The sequence below is a fragment of the Alosa pseudoharengus genome, unplaced genomic scaffold, assembly GCF_046254945.1.
Source record: "Alosa pseudoharengus isolate Yale_2024_CS ecotype anadromous, Long Island Sound unplaced genomic scaffold, YU_APseudo_1.1 YU_APseudo_1.1_scf_2, whole genome shotgun sequence".
Classification (NCBI taxonomy): domain Eukaryota; kingdom Metazoa; phylum Chordata; class Actinopteri; order Clupeiformes; family Clupeidae; genus Alosa; species Alosa pseudoharengus.
The window spans coordinates 31,774,856-31,797,863 of NW_027468663.1; the positions used below are offsets into that span (position 1 = coordinate 31,774,856).

General features: G+C 41.2%; 1 protein-coding gene across 1 annotated transcript in view; it reads left to right on the forward strand.

Moving 5' to 3' along the window:
* Positions 1–21,975, forward strand: part of LOC143134298 (polyamine-transporting ATPase 13A3-like) — a 37,264-nt gene extending 15,289 nt beyond the window's left edge. The window contains exons 9-34 of the mRNA XM_076294562.1: positions 2,435–2,569; positions 2,683–2,755; positions 2,920–3,051; positions 3,628–3,795; positions 4,094–4,251; positions 7,006–7,194; positions 7,336–7,397; positions 7,499–7,649; positions 8,008–8,142; positions 8,515–8,532; positions 8,630–8,783; positions 9,222–9,342; positions 9,442–9,566; positions 9,767–9,939; positions 10,245–10,367; positions 10,783–10,862; positions 11,118–11,160; positions 11,550–11,659; positions 13,776–13,872; positions 13,975–14,047; positions 14,232–14,409; positions 16,673–16,854; positions 17,554–17,642; positions 18,223–18,303; positions 18,598–18,690; positions 19,408–21,975. Of these exons, the coding sequence (XP_076150677.1) occupies positions 2,435–2,569; positions 2,683–2,755; positions 2,920–3,051; positions 3,628–3,795; positions 4,094–4,251; positions 7,006–7,194; positions 7,336–7,397; positions 7,499–7,649; positions 8,008–8,142; positions 8,515–8,532; positions 8,630–8,783; positions 9,222–9,342; positions 9,442–9,566; positions 9,767–9,939; positions 10,245–10,367; positions 10,783–10,862; positions 11,118–11,160; positions 11,550–11,659; positions 13,776–13,872; positions 13,975–14,047; positions 14,232–14,409; positions 16,673–16,854; positions 17,554–17,642; positions 18,223–18,303; positions 18,598–18,690; positions 19,408–19,584 (3,120 nt within the window). The 3' untranslated portion in view covers positions 19,585–21,975. The remainder of the gene's footprint in view (positions 1–2,434; positions 2,570–2,682; positions 2,756–2,919; positions 3,052–3,627; positions 3,796–4,093; positions 4,252–7,005; positions 7,195–7,335; positions 7,398–7,498; positions 7,650–8,007; positions 8,143–8,514; positions 8,533–8,629; positions 8,784–9,221; positions 9,343–9,441; positions 9,567–9,766; positions 9,940–10,244; positions 10,368–10,782; positions 10,863–11,117; positions 11,161–11,549; positions 11,660–13,775; positions 13,873–13,974; positions 14,048–14,231; positions 14,410–16,672; positions 16,855–17,553; positions 17,643–18,222; positions 18,304–18,597; positions 18,691–19,407) is intronic.
* Positions 21,976–23,008: the final 1,033 nt, after the last annotated feature.

Below are 23,008 nucleotides of genomic sequence, written 5' to 3' on the forward strand. Positions count from 1 at the left end.
ATCATCATGATTACATGAATTTTAAGGATAATTGCTCATGCATTCATCATGTCTGTGGCCCCTCAACTAAAGTAGTGAATAATGACATGTGTTTAGAGAACTCCAAAGTTATGTTCAAATCAGAATTTGAGCGGTGATGACTACATTTTTGGCAGAAAAATAAAGTCATGATTATGGCTAATACATCATAATTCATAATGATGTGCCCACCGTACCTAATACTTTAGTAATGTGTTCATGTATGAGGTCACAAATGACAAACTATGAACTCAGTAAATTCCTGATGATTAATTAGATATTAATGAATGAAGTAATACTTAAATCATGAATTAATTCATGTAGTTACTCCGAGACTACATACATTACCAACCTAATTCGCTTCAATTATGTAAAATGTAATGTAAATCAGGTTTTATGGCCAAGTATACTTTGGTATACATGGAATTTGGTCTCTGCATGTATCCCATCCGTGAATTAGTGAACACACAGGTTACACATTGAAGCACACATTAACCTGGAGCAGTGAGCTGCCTTGCTACAGTGATGCTCGGGGAGCAGTGAGGGGTTAGGTGCCTTGCTCAAGGGCACTTCAGCCGTGGATGTGGGCATGGGAGACTAGTGCTCAACCTTTCCACCACCCACATTTTTCCTACTGGTCGGGGATCGAACCGGCAACCCTTTGGTTTCAAGCCCGAAGACCTAACCAGTAGGCCACAATTTTAAACTTTACATTTCATCACTACACATCTTTCTTGACCCTCAAAAAACATAAGTCTCATTCTTCAAATACTATTGAACTTGAACTTGCACTAGTTATAAAGTTATTCATCCAGCTATTAATTCACAGGACATTCAATCATTTTACTAACACAAAGGTTATGAAGAAATATGGCTAAAGGTATATGAATTATCATGAATTCATGCATGAATTAATTAATAGTTTATGTATTACTTCATTCCTTTATATCCTATGAATCATCAGGAATTGACATGAATTCATATACTCTCATTCATGATGACCTCATGTATGAACAATATTAATTAAATTACATGGTATAATGACATCCGCCCAATGAAAGTGCCCAAAATTGCCATTTTGGCAACCATTTTGTTTATGCTAATTAGATGGTCATTTACTCAAAATTCAGCTTGGGAACAGAGCTAGTTGGATTCAGCACACCTTAATTATGTTAAGTCCTGTTCCCAACTGTTACTAAAAAATGCCTCTAGGAAGCACATATCTCAAAAATATCACCTGTCTAGAATGCCAATTTGCGCTTTTTCGTATCATGCATATACATTCATAGGAGGGTCAGGGGAAAGTTTTGTGTAAAAAGATGGGACGAGAAACGTAAAATGCGCCTAGTTGTACGAAAACTGCCCCTGAAAGCGCACCTCTGTTTTCCGGTGAAATATTTTTGCCTTGTAAAAGCAGGTGTTAATCCTGAAGACCCAGCTCTTTAGAGAACATCTACTCTCATAGCACCACTTACAACAGGTCCTAGCACTCACCAGCCGTCTTGAACTGACATGTAACTGTTAAAACAGCACTCATTGATGCACTTATTCTTACTGTACTCTACCGTTTTTTAAATTGTCCTAGAATTGTTGAGAATTGCTTTAAAACTTAAACTGTTTACCATGTTGTTTGTCGCTTTGGCTAAAAATGCGTCAGCCAAATGTAATGTAATGTAATCCAAATCTAAAATGCGTCAATAAGAGAAACTTTCAAAGACAACAGTATCACTATTCAAAGCACCAGTTTTGTGTCTTTGTACTATGTCAAAAGCAACCTTAACTTTCGCTGGCCTATCAAATGTCTTATTTTCACTTTCATGTCATCCACTTAAACTTTCCTATTTGCTAGATTTAACTAGTCCTCCATAGCCCACATGCACAAGTACTGTAGTTTGAGTATAACTACTGCTCTTCATTATCTCCCTGCTTGTTGACATCTTATCATGTATTGTATTATTTCATGATCGCTAAACATTTGATTCCTTTTACTGTAATGTTGTCATCAGTTAACTTCTTTCAACTGCACTTGTGATTGAACTATGCCGTTGAGTTGTGAACGTTCGCAAATTGCAGTAGGGGCCGGAGAAAGGCGCTGATTACGCGATGAACGGCAGGTTTGATGAATACCACGTAAACTGAAGAAGCTCAGCGTGCGGTTTCTGTGGATTGGCCATGGCACTGATAACACTGCGTTCGCAAATCTACATACATCAGATCTGGCCTTCTGTGTTCTGTGTGATTATTGCTTGATTGTGCTTAAAGTTCAGCCACAATAGGCTTGATCTGTCTTGTCCATATAAAGGACTCCATTTAGTTTTAACTTCATTCGTTAGCTGAGACAGACAAAGGACTCCTGACCAGGTCATAGCATTAAGACATTTCCATAGATTTTATTTCTTGATTGTGTGTCTTTCAGGTGCTGAATCCGTTCTACATTTTCCAACTCTTCAGTGTGATCCTGTGGAGTGCTGAAGAGTACTACTACTATGCTGCGGCCATTGTCTTCATGTCCATCATATCCATAGCTATTTCTCTGTACACCATTAAAAAGGTGAGAACTATTTTGCCAGCATCTCCTCGGGGCAAAACACCTTGGGTCTTTTGTTCTCATCTTGCATGGTGTTTTCCTTTTCACCAACATGAATGGTAACGCTTGTATTTCAGCAATATGTGATGCTACATGACATGGTGGCGGCCCACAGCATTGTTCGTGTGTCAGTTTGCAGAGGGAAGAAAGGTATATAAATGTTCTGTGGCTCTAACAGAGAGATAGATTAGTGCTCACAACTTGTATGTGTAGTAGCTTGTACAGTATGTATGTGTAGTGTCAATCCATTATCCTGTCATATCCAGATTATACTATCTTTAACTGTATTACTGAATTGTCTAATTTGGTCACAGAAGTGGAGGAGGCCATGTCCACAGACCTGGTTCCTGGGGACGTTATTGTGATCCCAACCAAAGGGACCATCATGCCCTGTGATGCAGTACTCATCAGTGGAACATGCATTGTGAATGAGAGCATGCTCACAGGTGAAGTGGAATGAAATGAAACATTGCATTTATTCTTACAGGGATGCCACACCAGGCGCATAGCTGAAGTATTCTGTTCGCGTTGCGTCTGTCGCAACAGTTAGCTTCCACTATAATTAATGGAACTGGCTTCACCAGACGAGATAGCGGCACATGCCTTCAAAAAGATTCGATCTCTTCTAAAAGCCTCACTAGAGGAAACGGTGTACCCCGGGTGGTACACCTAACCGCTATCTCGTAAGTGATGGCCTATCATTGCCAGGGTCACAGTAACCAGGACATATTATGTGACAAACAAACACAAGCACACACAGCTTGAACTTCACCCTTGAAATGGTGAAGTGTGTACTTGTTCCAGACGTGTGTTCCAGACACTTTGCACTGTTTACAAAACAGTGTTTTATTCTGTGTAGACGAACGCAGTTGGTCTTGTTCATGCGCTCATTCTACATCTAATTTCCCCAGTACAACAGTTTTTCATAACAATATATATTGCAGAGTAATCTATTATAGAGAAACATTTCCGTCTGTGTTTGAGGTACAAACTGTGGTGTGTTTTCATGTGTGTTCATACAGGGGAGAGTGTGCCTGTAACCAAAACCAGCCTGCCTAACTCAGAAGTGGAGGGCAGGGAGTTGTACAGCTCTGAGCAGCACAAGAGACACACTCTGTTCTGTGGAACCCAGGTCATCCAGACACGGTTCTACTCCGGGGAACTGGTCAAGGCCTTGGTGGTCCACACTGGTCAGTAACAATCAGGGTTCTTTCGCTGTCTGACTATTACCTTGCACCATAAAAACAACAGGCATGTGCTGTGCATGTGTCGTGGTAATCAGAATGACCATCAAAAGCAATTAAAATGATACAGAAGAACTTTCAAAGCATGAATTAGATTTGTCATTCAAATGTAGGTGTTGTTAGAAATTGTTTTAGTGATGTTATTATTTCAGCATTGTTTATCCAGGGGCATGTTGTATAAGTGATGGGGACAGCTAGCCTGGCCCTGGTTTCCCGCCGTGAGTGGTTCTGTCTCCCCTCTTAGGCTTCAGCACAGAGAAGGGGCAGCTGGTCCGCTCAATCCTCTACCCCAAACCCACCGACTTCAAGCTGTACAGGGATGCCTACCTCTTTCTGCTTTGCTTGGTGGGAGTGGCAGGGATTGGGTTCATTTACACCATTGTCCTCAGCGTGATACACCAGGTGAGATCCACAGTCAGTTTGCCCCCTGGGTCTCAAAATAAGAGGAATTCAGGGTTTATTTTGTTTAGTCCCTCAGAACACACCTCCATCCATAATGTTGCTGGGCACGATGCCAATGGTTCATCCATTCCATTCCTTTTGGCTGACGCATTTTAACCCAAAGCGATTCCTCAGAGATGGAGACTGAAAAAGGCCTTGGGCTTCGCTCCATTGCTATGAGTGGCACTGACAGTGCTGTGTCCTGTTCTTGCCAGCCTGCTGAAGCAGAGCAGTTCTATATGTCTCTCCTATAGACTCCTTCAATGTTTGTAAACATCCAGAGCCTACGTTGTGTGCGCGCGCAGCATGGGGTCAGAAAAATGGCGCAGCTAATCTACCGGCATGTTAAGCTGTCAAGGTATGCACTGTCATTGTCACCCAAGGGCCGTGAATCGTTCCTTTATAAATTTGTCTTAGCTAATGACGATTGATCCTGAGATGATAACAGAACAGGTAGATGAAGTTAGCAAGAGGCAAGAGTAGGGTTGGGCACCGAAACACGGTTCTAATATGGCACCGGTATGGATAAACACTGGATGTATAAATCAGAGGGGTGCATCACATAGGCGAGTGGACAGTGTTTGACAGCTTGCAGGAGCCCAAGTAGCTTTAAAGCGATATCACAAGCTCCTGTCAGAATGTAGCAGTGGGCCTAACTACACACAAGCAAAAGGCTATGAAACAACATCAACAGTATACGTTACACAATATCCCTGCTAATGCGCTAGCTGGCATTTATTTGAAATGTTATCAGCAAAGTTGTAAGGTGAAAACTTTATTTCACGGTGTGTTCTAAACAACATAATGGCATGATATTAATATTTCATGTGCATGAGGCACATATAGCATCACAATGAATATGAAGATCATGTTAAAAGTTAGCTGGCAAAAACATAAATATGAAGGTTACATACCTGATGTCACTGAGCTGTCAAAGAGGCTACGGAACCATCTCCGTACGTTATCGCTAATTAAACTCAGCTGACTGGTATAGCGCATAGCCATAGGTGCTGTAAAAATGCCTACTAGCGCTGGGAATCTAAACACTTCAACACCGACATAATGTAGCCTAACATGTTCAAAACTATTGCGTGTTATGGGGGAAGACATGAAATTTCTTGAAGCATTTGGGAACACACTGAATTAACTGGAAAGTAGAGTCCCTAGATTAGCTTGGATTTGCTTGGAAGCTTAGATTAGCTTGCTTGCAAATGCCGTTGTCCATGACCTAGCAGTTCTATGGCAAGCTGTTTTCACATGCCTTATGGCAAACCGCTTACACTGGGTAAACTTGAAAGCAGAGCTTTCCATTGTGTGTGCATCCATGGCAAGCTGTTTTAACATTTAAATGTAGGCTATTATGCGTAGGAGCAATAAGATATTGATAGTAAATTGAATATAAGAGTTCAATTTCATGTTCATGTCTTATCAATAAAAAAAGCAATTCATGCTTTAGACCATTTTAATTTAAACACAAAGTACCGGTTCAGGCTCCGTTTTAAAAGTATCGATTTAGCACCGGTATCGGATAAAACCCAAACGATACCCAACCCTAGGCAAGAGATTCATAAGCCTGACATACGGCTATCTGGTTGACAAGCCCAGTGTGTATACATAAAAAAATGTACTACAAGTAAGCATTTTTCTTGATGTTTCCTTGACGTTTCAGTCAATTCACACAGACACAATTCAATGAGATGGAAAGCTTTCTGACCCTGACATGTGCACACCTTTTCTGTGATGTGGACTGTGAAGGGGTCTATAACGACATATCTACATCAGTCTAACCAGATCTCTCACATATGCTGTTCCAGCAGTCATTCTGTCAGCCTGCCTTAAATATCACATCTTTCTCAGGAGAGGAGTATTTGCTTCAACCATGAGATGCAGCATTTCAGCAAGTTGTTATCAAGGAAGGGCATTTTATAGCCAGGAGGCAACTCTTGGGGTTGTGCAACACAAGGACATAAATGTGCTGACAGTCAGTGGCAGAAACTTGTTACTTATGAGGCGATACATTTTTCTGCTGTGATCTGTAGGTGTACGTCAATGCTGTCACTACCTTGGTTGAACTAGATAGTAAATAGTATATAGTAAATAGTGGAAATGATAACAGTGGCTGTAGGAAAATGAGCAATGTTTGAAACGGTACATGAAGATCATATATTGTAATGGGGACCTATTTTGAATGGCAACTTTTAATTCCACTAGGCCACTTGATGCAAAAAAAATAACAAAATGAAATTGTTTCCTGCATTCCCTATAAGCCATTGTGTTGATAATGGCATGAACCACAAACCTGTTGAACACAGTTTTGTAGTACTGCATTTTGGAGTTGGACCTTCACCAATGGCATTTTTATGCTTATGCAATCATTAAGGGCTCAGAGATAAGGAAGGCCAAAGACTGGTCATGTGGTATGATAACGTAAAGCACAAGATGACATAAAAATGTAGCTACAATCTTTAGTTGATATACACCATATGTTTTACCATGTGTTATGATACATTTCTGGATGTTTGACGTCACCCATTGGACACAAATGAGATTTCGTGCAATGACAATGTCATGTTTTTATTGACCCAACCACTGATTCAACACCAGATACTCAAAGTGTTTGTCACTTTGATAACATTAGTAGCATCTTACTTAGATAACATTAGTAACATTTCTTCTGTGTCATGGCCCATGACTCTCCTTTGATGAACCCTGCAGGTGCCTGCTAAGACCATAATCATTGAGTCTCTGGACATCGTCACCATCACCGTGCCTCCTGCCCTGCCGGCGGCCATGACGGCTGGCATTGTGTACGCCCAGCGAAGGCTCAAGCGCGTGGGCATCTACTGCATCAGTCCCCAGAGGATCAACATCTGTGGGCAGCTCAACCTCGTCTGCTTTGACAAGGTGCCCCTCACTTCTGTAGCAGCGGCGTTAGATATAAGCAGTTCCTTTTTTTATTTTTTATTCTGTTACAAGTTGAATTCAATAATTCTCTTGTGCTTTACCATAATGTAACGACATTGGTTATGACGCCTCCCTTAACAGACAGGCACACTCACTGAAGATGGCTTGGATCTCTGGGCTGTTCACAGAACTGAACGTGGAAGGTGAGTCCTGTGTGTGTGTGTGTCTGTCTGTCTGTCTGTCTTTTATATGGCTACAAAAACACTTTGTATACTGAAGTAGCTTCTGACCCTGGGACCCACAGGTTTGTCCAACCAGAGGAGGACCCAGGTACGGAGTGTGAGGTGGAGTCTCCGTTCCTGGCCTGTATGGCTGCCTGCCACTCCCTGACCAAGATTGACGGAGAGCTGTCGGGCGACCCGCTGGACCTGAAGATGTTCCACGCCACTGGATGGGTGAGTGTGGTCCAGTGCTCCTGCATCTTGTCATCCAATCCTGCAGAACGGGATTGATCTCTTCTGCTCTGAACATCTGACTGTTTCAATGTACTAAAAACGTGGCTCCCAGATTGAAAGTGTGAGGGCTAATGCAAACTTCAGGGTCTGAGATAAGTGTGCTGTTGAATTAGATGGACGTGGCAAAGGACTCTGGGTCAGTATTTTGTACCAGTTGCTTCTCAATGCTCCTTAATATTTCAGAGAACTGCCAGCTTTGCTTTTGTGTGTGTCTGTGTGTGTGTGTGTGTCTGTGTCTCTGTGTGTGTGTGTGTTTCCATACGTAATAGGAAAAAATATTTTCCATGTTTTTGAGCAGATACTGGAGGAAGCCACAGAGGAGGAGACGTCCCTCCACAATCCCATAATGCCCACTGTGGTAAGGCCTCCCAAACAGCCACAAGGCAAACGGTCCACTCTCTCCGAAGTCACACCAACCGCAGATCAAAGCATGGTAGGCATTCCCATCACCAGAGGGATTTTATTATGGAGATCGCACTCTCTGTGCTGCATTCTCTGGCATGTCCAGTCTTGTTTAGATCAGTAGTCAGACAGGAGTGAAGACAGGTGACATCAGGAGTTGAAGACTTCACAAATGTAATGCGAAACATCAGCATGTTCCAAACATGAAGTCCTATAGGCACTTTGCGTGTCTTATCATGTAGTTAACCATATTCATTGGGTTGAACGGTAAAAAAACATATGGGTCGCGAATGAACATGATAAATTGTGGGTCCCAAAGCCAGACCAGTTAAGGACCACTGTTGTAGAGTATGGTGTAGTTTCTGTGAGAGCAAATTTAACTTGTTTCCTTTGCCTCTTCTAGGAGCTGTATGAGCTGCCTGTAAGTAATGGAAAAAAAAACTCATCCTTTTCTTCACTCTTCCTTCACTGTTATTTGCTGTAAATCAGCAGCCTTTAATGTGTCCCCTGTCCTGCAGGACACCTATGAGCTGGGGATCGTGCGGCAGTTCCCCTTTTCCTCTGCGCTGCAGAGAATGAGTGTGGTGGTCCGGCGGCTCGGGGGAAAGCACATGGAGGCCTACCTCAAGGGGGCACCAGAGGTGGTGGCCAGCCTCTGCAACAGCTCTTCAAGTCAGTGGCAACAACGGTCATGGTTCCTGCAGCACAACATAAACTGTGCAAATAGAAGATAGATGTGTACTCTCTATGCAGATAAAGAAATATGCATATTTCAGCCTGTGCCAAAGAATGATATGTGAGATGTGAGCTGCATGTGACATTTGCAATTGTTTTTTGAAGGTTAAAAGGGGTATTTATTTGATATTAATATTCTTACAGTTAATGCTAATTTCAAAATATTCAGATTCCACATTCCCCATATACCATCATATTCTTCAGCTTTATTCCATCTTATAGCAATTGAATAGCAAAATAATAATTTATCTGTAGATGTCTGTAGATTCTAAATGTAATTTCACCAGCTTGGTGAAATTTGTGTATCTGTCATTTTTCTGAGGATTGTCATATTCAGGCATCAGTGAATGTTTTTTTGTATCCATCTATTTACAGTTCCAGAGAACTTCACTGAGGTTCTGGAGGGATACACCAGCCGGGGCTTCCGGGTCATTGCCTTGGCACACCGCCAGCTGGAGGCCAAACTGACCTGGCATAAAGTGCAGAGCCTCAACAGGTTCCAGCCAGCTGATCCTCCCATCCATTTTCTCTCTTTTCTGTATAAGTGTGCTGATTTCTGAATGAGTTGACCACTGATTGCTGTTGTGTGCCTTAGAGACCACATAGAGAGTAACATGGAGTTCCTGGGCCTCATCATCATGCAGAATAAACTCAAGCCAGAGACGGCAGAGGTTTTGGAAGATTTGCGGCGTGCAAACATTCGCACTGTGATGGTTACAGGTGACTTATTTATTTAATTATTCATAATGTAGAGCAAACAACAGTCAGATTTATCATACTGTGCTAGTAAAAATATAAACAGAAAGAGGAACTCAACCACATGAACTATTTTGCACACGTGGAATGAGATGTTTGTTGATGATTTCAGCCATGCGTGGGCTGCTGTTGACCTCATGAGTGCACGCTCTTGTCTTGTCAAGGTGACAACCTTCTGACGGCCATCTCCGTGGCCAGAGACTGTGGCATGATCGGTCCTCAGGAGAGGGTCATCGTTGCGGATGCGCAGCCCCCCGGAGGGGGCCATGCAGCTGTGGTCCTCTGGCACTACACAGACAGCCCCACGGCACCGGCCAGTAAAAATGGCCATTTCCAGGTGAGGGGAGCTTAAGCTGGGGGCGGGACGTCAAGTGTCAAATGCCATTCTGTTTGCTAGGAGTGAGGAAGGAAATTGATGTGAGGGAATAATAACGGCAAAGAGTATCACACGTCAAGCAGTAAATGTTTAATATTTTAATTATTGTAGGATTGTTTCACAAGGAATAGTGATATAGAGTATAATATACCCCAATACAAAGCAAAGATGATAGATGCCCCTAGCTGTGGTTCCATAGCCTCAATGGTTCCTGGTTGTGTTCAGTGTGTGCGTGAGCTGTGGTGCCTGTCCTGTTTCCTCTGCAGCTGGTGGACGTGGAGTCTGATGGAGCTCTGTCCAACGGCAGGCTGAGGGAACAGTACCACTTTGCCATGAGTGGGAAGTCTCTGGCTGCCATTATAGAGCACTTCCCAGATCTCGTCCCAAAGGTCAGCTATGACGCCTGCTTTGGTTTATCAGCATAGACCGCCATTTCAACACAGAGGTGTTGAATCAGTGACCTTGTTGGTGAGACTACAAGTCATCAACAGGCAATTTGAATTTCCCCTGGGGATCAATAAAGTATCTATCTATCTATCTATCTCTCTCTCTCTCTATCTCTGTCTCTGTCTATCTCTGTCTCTGTCTCTGTCTCTGTCTCTGTCTCTGTCTCTGTCTCTATCTCTATCTCTATCTCTATCTCTATCTCTGTCTCTGTCTCTATCTCTATCTCTATCTCTATCTCTGTCTCTCTGTCAAATAACTTCTTCCAGTTGTAATGAGGGGGGTCATATGAATATCCCACAGTTGTCTGTCTCCACCTCTCACTTTCTTCCTCCCTTCCTCTCTTCCTCCCTGCTGAAGCTGGTCCTCAGAGGGACTGTCTTTGCTAGAATGGCTCCTGACCAAAAGACCCAGCTGGTAGAGATTCTCCAGAGCGTGGAGTGAGTTAAACACTAATTTTAACATGTGCTGTATGTGTGTAATGCATTGGATGTGGTAAGAATATAGGGTACATTTGCTAAATTCACGTGGTAAAATCTGATGCCATGACCTTTCTGTTTGAAACTTCATGACACTTGTAATGTTACAGAAGGACTCTGTCAGACGAGTACTGTTTCAGTTATTTATCTCATAATAGGTTATGTTTTCAATTGTGTTGTTTTTCATTTTTATTTTATTTTTTGCAATCTTTGCAGCTACTTTGTGGGCATGTGTGGGGATGGTGCAAATGATTGTGGTGTAAGTGTCGCCAGTCCTTATATGAAACCTTCTCCTGTCTTAGACAATGCCTAAGCTAGAAACACTCAATTAGTCTGGATTATCTGACTTTTATTGTTCTAAAATATACCCTTGTATGTAGAATAGGTTCTTCTTTAATATTGTTTTTGATTACATTTATGATTTATATGATCTTGAGAAGAGGATACCATTTGTGTAGTATTACATGAGCTGCTCCTGAGTTCTGCAAGATGTGTTTTTCCCCCATTTCAATCTTTCCCAATGTACTTTACTAATTGTGACCATTTAAGCATCAGAAAATAGAATCAGTGAATGGGTTTGTTCAGAGAATGCATGGGGCGGTTCACTCACCTGGTTGTTCTGCTCTTGCCCCTATGCTGCATGCTCAGGCCCTGAAGCGAGCCCATGGGGGCATCTCCCTGTCTGAGCTGGAGGCCTCAGTCGCCTCCCCATTCACCTCCACTACGCCCAACATCTCCTGTGTCCCCAACCTCATCAGGTAAGGTCCCATTACTGTGTCAGTGCACATACATGTATCTCAAGCTTCTGGAGCTATCCTGAGACATGAGAAACTTATACATGAGCAGTTAGCTTGATCTTACCTTCCATAACACATTCTGCCCTTTAAGCATCAATCAGTGATTGTATGTAATTCACTGATTGTTGAGATAAGGGACAAAAGTACTTTTGAAAAGTGCTTAACCCGCTGGAAGAAAAATTTGCTTATTTTCAGGATGAGATGTCTTAAAATAAGTCAAACATTTCTTAAATTAAGTCAAATGATTTCATGAGAAAGCGCTAGGTAAGTCTTTTTATACTGAAAACAAGACAAACTAGTTTTTTATCTTGATATAAGATTAATAATCTTGGTTAGATTTTATTAGATACGCAGTTTTTGCAGTGTAATGCCAGTTGTCTGTGACCTGATTTTTCAACGGCTCGTTTCTGTGCCACATGAGTTGTATAATTCCGTCTCAGCTCTTGTGGAAAAGAAGATATCTCCTAATGTTGGAGTTCCGATGTTGGCTTCCCGTTATCATCCTCTCTGTTTCTGTTCATGGAGAATCTACAATAATTGTATCTTTTAGTTTGACATTTGACTTTTCTATTTGAGCCTTCTTTTTCCGCCCTTCCTGCTTTCTTAGTTTGTGTTGCCCTTTTGTTAATTTCTTAACCTTTTCTTTCAATGCTTTTATCTCCCTTGCATGTCTTTTCCTGGTTTTTCTCCTCTCTCTCTCAGCTGCAAAGGCACGCTGGGTTGAAGTAGGCTCCTCAACAGCCTGGTCCAGAGGACATTCTGGTGGGGTGTCTTTTTCATTTAGCCATCTATACTTTCTGCGGTGCCTTTTTGCTCTGGGTCCTTATTCTCCTACTTGTTTTACTTTTTTGTTTTGGACCTGTCCTTCCATCTCTGTCTCTCCTTTTTTAACTGCTGTTTACTGTCTAACTGTCCCTTCTGCTTTCTGGGTCACTGTTAATTCTTTGTTTTTGCTCCTACACTGACAATTTGTGTCTAGCCATCTCTGCCTAGAGTACAGATAAAAACAATATTATTATTATAAGTTATTTGGCATTTGGGTATTTTAAGATGTTTTAAGTCAATCAACATGCATACTTAGATCATATTATCATGTTATGTAGTTGTTATACATTACTTAATGAGTATTTGGGAGCACTTTTCCACTCAGTCAGCTTACATGTCAACACCGTCAGACAGAGTTGACGTCTGACGGAGTTGACAAAACAACATGTTTTTTTTTTTTACTTAATCATGTGTAGTAGATGTTAGCCATTTTGATTTTCCTAAGTTGCCAGCTGCCACTTAACCAAAATACCAACTTTTACTTCAAACTTCTTGATTGAATTCAGCTCTACTTTGAAGACAGTGTTGACACATAAAAGCTGTGACCACAGGGATTTCAACTTGTTTGCTGAATATTTTTTTTTTTTAAAACACTTACGAGACAATGTGTTGGACTGCTGCATCCATCAACAGAAAGAAGTCAAAGGGGGTCCTCAGGGTTAAAGCTGACCAAAATATGCCGGATTTATTTCGAATTTGAAAAATATCTGACAGAGTTGACATGAATTGAGGACAGATTTTGAAAGGCTGTTGTTAATGTATAAAATAATGCAATGTTAACTTTAAGTATTTTGTGATATTTTATTAAGCCATCCAATTAACCTCATAATCATATTTGTGCATTTTGGCCATTTTAAAACACTTTATTTTTGCAGTTTGATACTGTAACCTCTGCGGAGGACGAGTTCATTTGCATGGACTTTCATAGTACAGTGCCGGTATTTTATGAAATAATATAAATATAGCCAAAACTAAGAGTCTAAACATACACAAGTCTTTTATATCCAACTTTTAAAGCCTTTTTAAATGAAATAATTAATTGTTTTTTAAGGGAAATTGCAACATTTTGATGGGGGACATGTTTTGTCCCTTATCTCAAGAATCAGTGAATTACTAATGTTATTGAATTCTCATTATCAATTATCATAAAATAATTGCACTGAATGGGATTTAAAGTTCTGCCATAAGAATGTGTATGTTTAATGTGTGTTGTGAGTGAGTGTCCATTTCAAATGTGCTTTTCTCTCCACAGGGAGGGTCGTGCTGCGCTCATCACATCCTTCTGTGTGTTTAAGTTCATGGCCCTGTACAGCATGATCCAGTACCTCAGTGTCACACTTCTCTACTCGGTGAGTCTTCCTCACTCCACACCAGACAATAGAAGCTTCAAAGCTCCTGTGGCCTTGTGTTTCTGATGTTGTCTAACTGGAGCTCTTCCCTCTCATGACCAGATCCTGAGCAACCTGGGTGACTTCCAGTTCCTCTTCATTGATGTGGTCATCATTCTCGTCATAGCCTTCACAAGTGAGCAGGCTTCCTGGAATTCTAATTAATTGACTCTGCAAATTATTTATGTGAAAATGTGTAGATTCATTGTGGTTTTTGTGTCTAGGTGTGTGTGTGTGTGTGTGTGTGTGTGTGTGTGTGTGTTGTTTTGGTGTTAGTGATTGGTATTGATTAATCTGTGTGTGCGCGGTGCCATCCGCAGTGAGCCTGAACCCTGCGTGGAGGGAGCTGGTGGCCCAGCGGCCCCCCTCCAGCCTCATCTCCGGCCCACTGCTCTTCTCCGTGCTCACCCAGATCCTGGTGTGCCTCGGCTTCCAGGCCTCCGCCTTCGTCTGGGTGCAGCACCAGAGCTGGTACGAGAAATGGACGCCACTCTCAGAGTAAGTGGGCCCGGCTGCTTACAGCACATAGAACAGCTGGTGCATGAGCATTAATGCAGCTCTGAGGCTGTAGAACACCTCTCCAGTAACTCAGTAAATACAGTGCCTGCCTGTAGTATGACGTAAGGCAGTTGATGATTTTGAAGATTTTCTAAAACTTGTTTTACAAAACGTTAAATGTAAGGAAATGTTAAATTGTCTAATTTCTATTATTATCTATGATCTATTAATTGAATTTGAATAAGAAAAAAATTAGATTTTCTATTTGTATTTTATTTATTCTGGAAATGCTGAAACATAAGCCTGGCCATCACAAGATTAATTCTCAAAAGAGAATGGGTCTGGGAATGCTTCCTTCACTTCCTACTGTATATCCAAGGGGCTTAACCAGCAGTGAAGTTAAGCTTAATTTGGTGCATTCAATTATTACTGAATCTTAACAGTAGAACAGCAAACACATCTTTCTTGTCAATGAAAGCTGTTTGCTTAAAGGACAGGTTCGGTATTTTACACTTAAAGCCCTGTTTTCAAATAGTTTATGATTAAATAGAACGTTTAAGATTGAAATTTGGACACGTGCTGCTGTCCTGAGAATTTTCGGTTTCTGTGGTAGCGCCCCCCCTCCTCCAGAACGCTGCATAGGTGCACTGGAACAATCCTTCCTAAAACGCATTAAACTTTCGTTTACAAAGACGTGAAACTCACCGAGTGGTCAGGGGTGTTCACTGATATGCTCACACAAAAATCGCTGCAAAAAAAAAACAGGTTTTATCGTAGTTTTTGACCAACTCCATTGACTTGTATTGGATGTGCTGTGAGGTACGGTATTACTCCGCTGCCGGAAACGGATATGGGGTTGTTTGTATTCTTTCTGTAGTCTTATGCAGTCGCGGTATCGTAGGCTACTACGCTATCCAAATTATTGTCACGTCCAACCATGGCTAATGCTAAAATGTCTTGGAACTTGCACGATGTGAATGATAGCCTACGTGAATCATTATGTTTTCATCATGAAAGTTCCACAGCCAAAAAAATGGTAAACGTACAAAATCATGTAGTCAAATTATTCATGTAGGCTAGGGTTAGTGTTAGGCTTATGATGTGAACACGACAGGTTATGGACATAACAAATAAGTTCTTACCCCAAGTTCTTCCAACTCTGTCGTCCCAGGAGGTAATGTGGGAACCGCTGTATTTCTCAGGCAAAAGAGCTTTTTGGGCGATTTCCTTCGACCTCCAGCGAAGTTCAGTAAAATGCAGACCGCAGAGACACGGTGATCAGCTTTCTGCAGATTCTCAACAGGTGTGCTCACATCCAACCCCAGAAATTCCAGCCACAACTTTAGCCTTTCTGGATCGTTGAAAGGAAGTCTGTGACAACTTTTTTTGCTACGAATTTTCCCGCAATTCGGAACTGCACAAAATCGCCTCATTTTTAGCTGTCTGTTGCAAAATACTTCAAGACAGCGATCTTCTGCTTCTTCTGTGTATTCAATGAAATGCCAGTGGTTTGCTTGTAATTGGCAAGACGGTGTAAGGTGCATTATCGCCACCAACTGGGCTGGAGTGTCTATTATTCAAGCTCTCAACGGAAGAATGTACTGTACGAGTGTGAGGCGTTTTACAACGCATGGTAAACACCTGTTGGAAAGCGTCTTTTGCAGCGATTTTTGTGTGAGCATATCAGCGAACACCCCTGACCACTCGGTGAGTTTCACGTCTTTGTAAACGAAAGTTTAATGCGTTTTAGGAAGGATTGTTCCAGTGCACCAATGCAGCGTTCTGGAGGAGGGGGGGCGCTACCACAGAAACCGAAAAATCTCAGGACAGCAGCACGTGTCCAAATTTCAATCTTAAACGTTCTATTTAATCATAAACTATCTGAAAACAGGGCTTTAAGTGTAAAATACCGAACCTTTCCTTTAATTCCAAAGAAATACAACCATCAGCACAGCCATTGGTTGTGTCACTCCTAACCATACTCCCCTGTCTGTCATTGTATAAAGCAGGTGTGATTGGTTCCTGGGTTTTCAGTGATTTTGGACATTGCTGTGACTGATCTGCAGAGCAAATTGAAATGTGATCGCAGATATGTCTGGGTTCACCAAAGCTACTGAAGCATGCCTTCTTAAGTGTCTTTTTATTTCTCTCATCTCTCTCTCTCTCTCTCTCTCTCTCTCTCTCTCTCTCTCTCTCTCTCTCTCTCTCTCTCTCTCTCTCTCTCTCTCTCTCTGTGTCTCGGCATGATTTGTCTCCTGTCCAGTGCTTGTAATAGATCTCGGGTAGGACTCTCCATCGATCCAAACGTAACTCATCCCGTAGACCACAAGAACATCCGGAACTACGAGAACACCACCCTGTTCTACATCTCCTCATTCCAGTACCTGGTGGTGGCCATCATCTACTCTAAAGGGAAGCCCTTCAGACAGCCCAGCTATAAAAACTGTAAGCACCACTTCTTTTCAACCATTCATAGTGCCAGTTTTTTTTGCAGTTTCTTTTAAATGTTGATATTGGAACCACTCCACTGAAGTAATGTGAATATAGTAAGTAGTTGAAGCAGCTTTATAGGCCAAGGTGCTACCTCTGTTGTACAGGTGTTGTACGATGTGTGTGTGCCCACTGCCCCCCCCCCCCTCCCTACATACACAGCACATTGTCATTGTCTACATACATTAGCCCCTTGAGCCGTGGATCTGCCCAAGGTTTCTTCCTTGGTAAGGGAGTTTTTCCTTGCCCCTGTTGCTCTTGGGTGCTCCTTGTTGGTGCCCCCCCCCCAATCCTCCCCCACCTTTCTTATGCAACCCTTGCCACTTAATCTACTAGACCCCTCTTCTACTGCACCCCCCCCCCCCCAAATGCACAAATAGGCTGACACCAGACATAATTTCACTGCATTTCTTACATCCAGTAACTATATGCATGTGACAATAAACTTCCTTGTATCCTTGTATCCTTGTGTGTGGGTGTGTGTGTGTGTTTAAATCATTTGCAGTCCACATGTCCACATGTGTACCTCTAACATAACAGGATAGAGTAAGCTTGGCCTTTGAAGAGAATGACTTGAGGAAGCTTGTTCTCTGTAGAATATCATTAATACTGAATGCACTGTATATGTTATTGGTATGTGTATTTCTTCTCCAGGGCCTTTTGTGTTGTCCTGTATTAGCCTGTACATCTTCCTCTTCCTCATCATGTTATTTCCTGTTCCAGCGATTGACAACTTTCTGGAGGTGGGTAAAAAAAACCATATGTGGCCATCTTGGAAATACCTATAGGGCAGATACTCTGGTCTTACAAGATCGGATACCTGCCTAAATGAATGGAGAGAGACCCGTAATTCCATATAGAAATGTAAAATAGACCTTAAAAGTCGGATTCAACATTTGCATGTGATCAATGGCATATAGTGTTTCAGTAGTCGCTAATGTTGAGGGTTGATTTGGTCAGAAGAAGTTCTAGAGAAGCAAAGTTAGGCCTTTTCCAAAAATGTGATAAAAATACAGGATTTTGTTTGGCTTGACAGACTTACCCATTTCCCCCCCAATGGTTTGTCTGAGGAACTGGAAAGGCATTGATTTCTAGACAGTTGAATCTTCGATTATTGGGATAGATTATTGTGGATTTGCAACCTTAAAACAAAGCCAGCAGCATCCATTGTTTGATCACAATTTGATGCTAAATGTATTTTCCTTTTCACTTGACTCCAATTCTATTACTGAGTTGCTATCAATATTTCCTTAAAATCGTTAGGTAGGAGACCGCAAGATTGGGCTTCAGGTGCTCTAATTATATAAGTATTTCTTCTTGCAGATCGTTTGTGTTCCTTATGAGTGGCGAATTACCATGGTGATCATCATTTTGGTTAATGCAGTCGTGTCATTTGTCTTGGAGGTAAACAGCCTTGGTCTGAAACACATAACGTTCTAAGTCTTCTTCTAGCACCACTACTGTATGTACCTTCAACAATACCTGCTTTATAAATCTATTTTCAAATGATTCTGGCTGTCTTGTTAAATATCCAAATCAAACCATCAAAATATCTAGACCAATCAATTTCCACCTGATTGTAAAACGTCGATTGCTTCTCTTCAAATTCTAAATGCCTTACTGTATAACTTAATCACCTGTACTATGTATGATCGGCAGCCATCTTGTTTCCCTCCTGCCAACTGCAATATTCCGTAGACTTTGGTCCTAGACATCATCTTATGGAGGCTTGTATTCAGCCAAGACAAGCTGGAAAAGGATGGGGTGGCCCCAGCTACCCAGAACACTCAGGTTGGCTCATGCTGCTGTTCTCATTTGCCTGCTTTTGCTTCATTTACATTTTTTTGTTTGTTGACTAAAATATTTCAGCTTTCATTAGTAGTCATATTCTCAGGGTGATGATACAGGGGAACTTGAGCAGAATTGCCTTGCACTTGTGTTGTTTGGGCACTTTCCAATTAATATTAGGCAACACATTTTTATCTAGAAAACGTTAATGAATGTTAATGAATTTCACAATCATCCAATCAAAACACTCATGATATCCTGGCAACATTGCACAAAAGTTTGCCCCATGTATCATAACCTTTAGACAGCTTTTGCATGTTAAACTTGCTCTTTTGCTGAATGTGAAAATAGTTGAATAGAATAGAATACCGCTCCTCTAAGGATGATGGCGGAAGTTTTGTAAAATGAATGACAAAATTATTTTCATTATATGAATTATATTGTGTGATGCTGCACTTTTTCACCTTATCATAGTCCACTTCTGGATAAAGTTTCAGATTTTTTGTTTGCAACCTTGTTGCACCATGAGCATGTTGTGATTGTGATCATACAGTATGGATGTATTGTTCCCTCGTCTTTGAATACGCCAACGGTCCTGTGGAACAGTTCATGTGGCTCTCCTTTGTTTTATGTGTTGTGGAGCAAGTTTCTGAAAATGTTCAATCTTTGTAGTTTGACTAGAGTACTAGTCAGCACTGTCTGTTTCTGTCCCGTCTCCAGCTAAGTAATGACCGGTGGGGGGCCAGATTCCTTGCTTGGCTGTTTTGTCGGAACAGGAATGCTCCTAAGACGCGCTACATCCAGCTGGCCCAGGAGCTACAGGACGACCTGGACTGGCCCCCTCGACCCCAGACCTGCACCTACGGCAAGGCACCCCATCACTCCATCATCCTCTGACCCATCACTTCTCTGTCTTTGAAATCCGGCCTTAGATGACCAGACCGTGGGAGAACCAGCATGTGTGTGCCCAGATGTTTACACAGGTCTTCGATTTACCCCAACCCATCACTGAATGTATCTGCCCAAAACACCTTAGGAGCAAAGTACTGCACGCTCCACTGCCAGGTTCATCAGTGTTGGGGTTAGCAGAGTTCTTCTTAAGAGCCCTGTGCCAACCCAGCTTGTGTCGCAGGTGTTCATTCTTTATATAGCTGGTTCTTGTTAGATGTCTGACTGCACTTTAATGATCTGAGACTGATGAACCACGGTAACGCATCAGGGCCACTCTCATACAGTATGTCAAAGGTGGACAGTTGATTCACTTGCCAGTTCATTGGCAACTCCAATGACAATATGTAAGTTTGATGTCCCAGAAGACAAGAATTTTTAAACAAGACTTTTTGTTTATTTTATGTTTCTATATTTTCCTATCTATTTTAACATGATACACGCTACATCATCTCTACTTTTTGTATTACAAATTGGACAAATGGAACAGTTGTCAGGTTTTCTTAGTGAAATTAAGACCGAATATGTTGAAACTACTGTCATTACTCTACTGATGTGAGGGTTTCATTTATCATTGTTCATGATGTTTGAAGTTCCGAATTTGTTTAGATTCATTTTGCTTTATCAGGACATTTTATATCATGCATATTGCCTTTTGCATCTCTTCCTGTGGAAGAAGATTATTGCAATAATCAAGTAGAATGAATTGTCTGACTTCATCAACACTTTCTCTTTTTTTTCTGTCTTTCTCTGTATCTGTGTGATACAGAATGTGAGTGGGAAGACACATGGAGGAAAGGGAAACTGTTTTGGCTAAGTTGGTGTATGCTGTTTAGTAACAGATATGACTGTGATATGGTGTCACTATGCAGATTATTGACCTGGACTATGGTACTTTTGTCTTGCAGAGGTGGGGGTAGGGGGTGGAAGGCATTGTAATCGGGTCCATCCGTCTGTCTGTCTGTCTGTGTGAGTGCTCATGTCCAGACGCTGGAATTTAGTTTCAGTTTCTGCAGCGAGGGTCTGCAGTTCTCTTATTGCTCTTGTTTAATCCGTTTAAAGTAAAGTAAAGTGTAAAGTTTGCTGAAATAATACAAGATGAACTGATTAGATCAGACAGGTCAAAGTTTTCATCCCACAAAAACAATAGGATTGGTGTGACCTGATTCCTGATGCATCAGTCTGTAACACTGTCAGCATAATGATGCTGAAGTAGTTCAGACTAAGCCATATGAAACAGCCTTTCCCATCACATGAAGTGCAAAGCTAATCTTGTGCACCAGTTGGGGAGAGCAGGGTTAACAGTTTTTTTTCTTCTCTCAAGAAAGATGCCAGTTACAAGCTGTGAACATGAATAGTGTATCACAACTGTGAAACAAGACATTTGACCTATGCAAACAGAATAATTACTGGCAAATATCAAGTGCTTCTTTTTAATCAAATCCTTTTCAAACCATATCAATGCTTAGAGGTGTGTAAGTAAGTGCCTGTTAGCTATTTACTGACATCTATCAGATCAATGAACTGTGGTGACACTAATGCATACAGTAAACATGGGGCAGAGTGTTTTTGTCAAATTAATTTGAATGTGATTGTAGTCAGGTGCATGGCCTGATTTGTAATATTGAGATCATGGTTTTGTATTTCCTTATTACTTCCTTTTTAATCTCAGAATAGCCTATGTAATTTCAATGGTAATATGTACATGAATTTTAGCTGCTAGTTATTTTTATGTGTAGATGATACTCATAGCTGTATAGCATGTTGATGGTACATGGTTAATGGTACTACACCTCTTTAATGAATAGAGAAAGACAACACTATTATGTTCTTTTTTCTGTGATTTGGATTTTGTAAGCGAAAACCTGCTGAAAGGGAATTCTATTTTGATGTTATCGTTGATCCATGACAACCAGTCAGGGAATATTTGATAATATGAAATTTGCATGATTTCATGAAAGAGCTACAGTCACATTGTACCTACACTGTTGCATTGGTTTCACTGTATGCACACATGTATTTGAAAATGGACCACAAACGTGGACCATAAATAGCACTGATCAGCTGTCAGTTTAACACACAGAACTGATAGCATATTAATGTTTACAAATGGACTTAATGAGCAGGAAAATTAATAAATGACCTTGTTGAATTACCATGTGCTGCTGTGAAGGATCTCACTAATTATCTGAAATGTCCATGTAATGGATAAAGCTTATTATGAGCCTTAATTGAATAGATGTAAGGAATGTTGAGAGTTGTGAATGCACCAGCAGAAAGGCGTCACCATCACATGTCTCATATCTGACCACCAGGGGGCAGCAAAAGTGAAATATCCTGTAACATAATCTGTAGAAAAGATATAGATCAGTGATCATGGAAAACTACTCAAATCTCATCCACTTTTTACTTTCTATTCTTTGTTATGTGTGTCCAAGGGGCACTGGCTGTTTGGGTGCCCTAAGACAGTGGTTTTCAAAGTGGGGGCCGCGAGGGGCTGCCAGGGGGGCCTCAGCAAGTTGGAAAGAAAAATAAAAGCAACAAATAAATACATTTGAAAAATGTTAAATATACCCATTACTATGAGGGTTGTTATACAATGCCATTATAATAATTTGTCGCATATCTGAACATTATTTTCCATGATAATGACTGGGAATAATAGTAGAGTGATAGCTCTCATATAGCAGAAAGCCCCAAATGTAATTTTACACACTGTATGCTCCATCACAAAGTGTTTGTGGCTAAAATAATTATTAGGATTAGCTTAATGTATTTTTAAATTTGCCGTAGTATTGTCGATGGGTTTAATAACACATCAAGCAGTCCTTGGCCAGAACCTAGTGGTATTTGGGGGGCCTTGTCAAGGAAAAGTTTGGGAACCCCTGCCCTAAGACACACACTCAGAAAGAGCATTATTATAATAATTGTAATACTTATTGACAATCATGTGAAGCTCTTCACAGTGTTATCCAGTAACACAATAAGTCACACAAAAATGAATTTGTTTTTAACATTCAATTAAAATGAAATGAAGCCAATTGCTTACAGTGTGGTGCTTTGCCACTTTTTTACCTCACCAAAATCTTACAAACCATTTACTGTAGTGGGCACTCACTCTGATATCCCACCAAAGAATGGCCATGAAATATTGCACTAAACAAAATAAACCACTGTCTTGAAGTTTACAGATGCAACAAGTTTAGCCTTCTTTTAGGAATTACGGATGAGGTGTGATGCAAAAGTAAAAGATGACGTTTGGATGGTCGTTGGTTTTTTGCCCCATAGCTTAGGCTTGTAATATTGCATTTAGTCTGAGATTTTAATGACATCTACTCATTCCTTGCACTGGAATAAGACTGAGTAGGCAGTA